The sequence below is a fragment of the Enoplosus armatus genome, chromosome 6 (assembly GCF_043641665.1).
Source record: "Enoplosus armatus isolate fEnoArm2 chromosome 6, fEnoArm2.hap1, whole genome shotgun sequence".
In the NCBI taxonomy this organism is placed as follows: Eukaryota; Metazoa; Chordata; class Actinopteri; order Centrarchiformes; family Enoplosidae; genus Enoplosus; species Enoplosus armatus.
The window spans coordinates 23700659-23704767 of NC_092185.1; the positions used below are offsets into that span (position 1 = coordinate 23700659).

Genomic DNA, 4109 nt, shown 5'->3' on the forward strand with positions numbered 1-4109 from the left:
CTTCAGCTGCTTTGCAGAATGGCTCGGAAGGCCTTTGAGGGTAAATTAAAAGCCTCGCCGGCCGCACTCGCTAACAAGGCTGCAGTGAAGTGCTGTGTATTGTCTGCGTACCCCCGGGGAGGACCTCAAGAGACCGCAGGGGCCAAACAGGGCCTCACCAACGCCAGGTAGGAGCTTGCGCTTGTCGCAATTTGCGCGTTTTAAAGAAGATGGCAGCTCCTTCATTTGGTCTCCACCTGGTTCAGTGCTGCGCCGCCCGGAGACCACCTGTCGATCACACAGAAATGAGACTACTACTTTTGCGGATGCAGAGTCTCTCGAGGTGGCGCGCTTTTAAAAAGGTCTTTTCAGGTACAACGGCTCAAAACATCGCTGCTCCTGCTGACCGCAAAGCTGATCTTCCGTTTATTCCCAACACCTCCTTTAAAGAGCAATCAAACACCGAACCTTTTGATTTCTGCCGCCAGGCGACGTCACCTGCAGAGTGCAACAGGTGGGGGCATCACCGAACACTAAAACAACATTTTTAAAAAAGGGGAGGAAAACCTTTTGTAGTTTCAAATTTGATGCCTTGGTATATCCAGGTGGGATGACGACCTTTGCCCTTTGTTTTGCCCGTAAGAGCCTGAAGGATGTTCTCTTTATGATCCTCAAGAGAAATGAGAAAATAACATGGATGCAAGTCAACCACCCACATTTCGGTCGGAGATTCGGGTGTGTTATGCTAGTAGCCGCTAATGTAGCCTTGTACCTAAAGCAGGGATGAGGAGGTCTACAGAGGTCTGGTGACTCCTGGAGCCACAAAATGCTCCCTACTACTTTTTACACATGCGGTAGAAATCCACACATTTTTCACCTCCGTCCGAGAAAACCAGCTCAGCTCAGGTTTCTTTTGGAAGGTTGTTAGCATGCGGACTGGAAACCAACAAGACCTTTCAGCACACCAACACGTCCAGTGAGAGGAAATATAATGAAAGTTTCCATTGAGAGGGAATAAAGTCGTGTTTTATTTATACGATATGACAACAATGGGTGAAGAAGGCCGTCCTGAAGATGTTGGTGGGAGATATTTGCAGTCTGTGCCGCAGCCTACACTTTCTCCATTACCATTCACAGTATGTTTCAGTCTTCAGTAATACTATCTGTTTTGAACATGCCTGTAATCCAGGGGCCGAGATGGTTCAATACCAATTAAATGACTTTCATATCCGCCGCGCAGATCCATACGATGTTTCTGTAGGGGACAAAGCCACAAGCCATTACATTGTACCTCTGCCGTACCTTTGCCAAGGATAATAGCGCTATTATTCACCTTTTCATTCTCTCTCCCTTTTATACGCATCCATTTATGATTTTTCTACGCATCTCTGCCACCAAGTTCATCCAAGCACTTTTGCACATTTTCCCTCTTCTTTTCTATTTCAGTCCATTTCCCTGCAGCCAGCGGGGGGTATTTTTAGACCCACATAGGTCCCCTAACCTCTTTCTTTTCTGTAGGAATACTGACCTGCCCCTCATTTTACCTTTACTGTAATGCTTGTGGAAACCGCAAAACCTCTAATGACACTGGGGTTTGGTTTAAAAGGCAAAGAAAAGGATGGCACGTTTATAAAGCAAACCCAAGGTTGTGTGCATACAGCATGTCGCTTTTGCATGAGCTAGAAGAACATGCATTGCTTTTTCTTGCGAGAGACTGCAAAAGAATGAAACAGCAGGCATGAATAAAACTGTGAGCATGTCTTGCTCTGTGTGCACCACGAGCCCAAAAAAAAACAAAAAACAAACTAGATGCTGTTTCGTAATTCTGCTTTGCACAGATGTTCTAGTAGCGATTAAACCCCCCCCCCGATCTCTATGCCAAACGCTGCTCATCCCCTTCTCGCCATTTCGCCGTTCCTGCCCTGCCTCTGAGAACAGACTCTAGTCTAACTCGATTAGGTCACAGTGATAAAGACGTCAACAGCGTGGACACAGAGTCAACAAGGTAAACAAACGGCGCTGGACGGCAGAGAGCGGAGTGAGACCGAACGATGACACAAAAGGAGCTTTAACGGGGGTTTTAATATCAGCGTGACTTCAGCGTGTCGGCAAGTCAGCTGTTTGTGGTGTGCCCCCCCCCCCCCCCCCCCTTTGTTCAAATTAAGAGAAATCGCAACACTACAGCATGCGCTGCTATTTCAGACGAATATTTTGCTTCCAACTTTCCAATAGTTTTCAGAAGGCCCTTCCTTTCCTGTTTCAACATGACTATGCCCCCTGTGCACACGGCTACGTCCTTCAAGCTGCATTCATTGATTGACTGACATTAACTTTGGGCCACTTGGGGGCTAGGCAACGAGCTGTAAACACAACATTGACATATTATCGCCTCATAAAAAGGTGTTACGGAAAACAGTTGCCTCTTTACACGTCCACCGGACACGGACAACCATTAGCATTCATTTGAAGATGTGCGTCTCGTCACCTGCTGTGTACATACTCAGCGAAAAAGCAAAACAGTAAAGCTGTGAAATCAAAAAAAGTGAGCTACAAGACACTAAAACGTCCTACAGAGCTGAGGGGTTTTTCTTACAAGCGACACCTTTCACATAGTAACTTTTCCCCTTGTTAATATAAAAATATTGATTAGTGCAGCCTTAAGAAGATGCCCCCCCCCCGTTTGTTGTGGAAGAACTTGACTGGCTTGCACAGAGACTGGCATACACATACTTTTGGCCATATAGTCTGTGTGTTTAAATTAGTCAAGGTCCCGAGTGCATTGGGGGGGGGGGGGGGGGGTAACGAATACCTGGGATTTCATTTAATACTCAGAAGCCTAAAACTCAAGTAGTATCATAAAGAAATCACTAGAGTGCACTGTGCATACAGAGAGAGGGAGAGAAAAAAAGAAACAAACGACAGAGTGAAAGAGAGAGGGAGGGAGGCGCAGCTGGTGGCAGCCAGAGGACCATCTGTTCATCACTCTATTAGTTCACACACACACACACACACACACACACATACATATACTCCCTCTCAGAGTCACGCTCATTCTCAGACGCACACGTACACACACACACACACACACACACACGATGCACCTACAGCACTATTTCCTCTCTTTTACAGTTCATCTTCCCTTCCGGTGTCTCCGACACTCGGTGGTGGGGGGGGGGGGGGGGGGGGGGGGCTATTAGACGGCCCTCACACACAGCCCGTCTATCCAGTATCTTTCATCAGTTCATATATGAAAGATTAGCAACCAGGGATTGATTAACCAATCTATAGAAAATGAATCACTATTAATATATATAAAAAAACTCATATACATTTGTAACCCTTAGAATTATATAATATAATTCATAATATGTCATTTATTTATGCAGCTTTCTCCGCTTTTAAACTGAATATTTTTGGTTCAGGCGCTGTAACAAAACCTTCTCCACTGTCTTCTGGCATTTTAGAAAGTAAAGCCCCCCCCAACACCACTCACCGTACATCTTTCCTTCATCTGACAGTATAATCTTCCTCCGACCACAGGGCGGGTAGATGGCCAGGGCCTCCTGGAAGCTCTGCTCGATGTCGGGGCTCCAGACCCCCTCAGGGTCCCCGTCCATGGTCTTGTCCCCTCCCGAGTCACTCAGCCTGTCCATGTCCTCCCCTGCACTCTCACTGCCGCTCCAGCTACTGCGGTCCATACTGGCAGCTAACGTTAACTGGCTGACGTGTGCTCAGCGCTAATGCTTTTTGAGCGCGAGATGTGATAAAAATAAAATAAAATAAAATAAAATAAAATTTAAAAAAAGGCTTATGGCAAACTCACGCTAACGTTGATGCTAATGGCAATGATTTACTCCCGGTGGGGGCGGCCACCTGCGGTCAACAAGAAGCTGAATGCTTATGCTAGCTGCTGCGTCGACAATGGCAATCCAAAATGCTAACTACCGCTAATGATGCTAAAAAAACAAGGCTGGCAGACTGTGGACAACTCAGCAAGCTGGTCCGAAATCCAACGTCAGACAGCTGGAGCCCTAAAAAGGGAAGAAATAACAAACACAGAAAGAGTGTTGTATTAGCTGCAATTAAAAGCTAACAGAACACAGTTTTCATTTTCAGCAGCACAAGTTTTC

General features: G+C 46.3%; 1 protein-coding gene across 3 annotated transcripts in view; it reads right to left on the reverse strand.

Annotated features, from left to right (window-relative positions):
• Positions 1-3677, reverse strand: part of tead1a (TEA domain family member 1a) — a 16905-nt gene extending 13228 nt beyond the window's left edge. For all 3 annotated transcript variants that reach the window (XM_070906947.1, XM_070906946.1, XM_070906945.1), the window contains exon 1: positions 3473-3677. In XM_070906947.1, the coding sequence (XP_070763048.1) occupies positions 3473-3677 (205 nt within the window). The remainder of the gene's footprint in view (positions 1-3472) is intronic.
• Between the last annotated feature and the right edge of the window lie 432 nt (positions 3678-4109).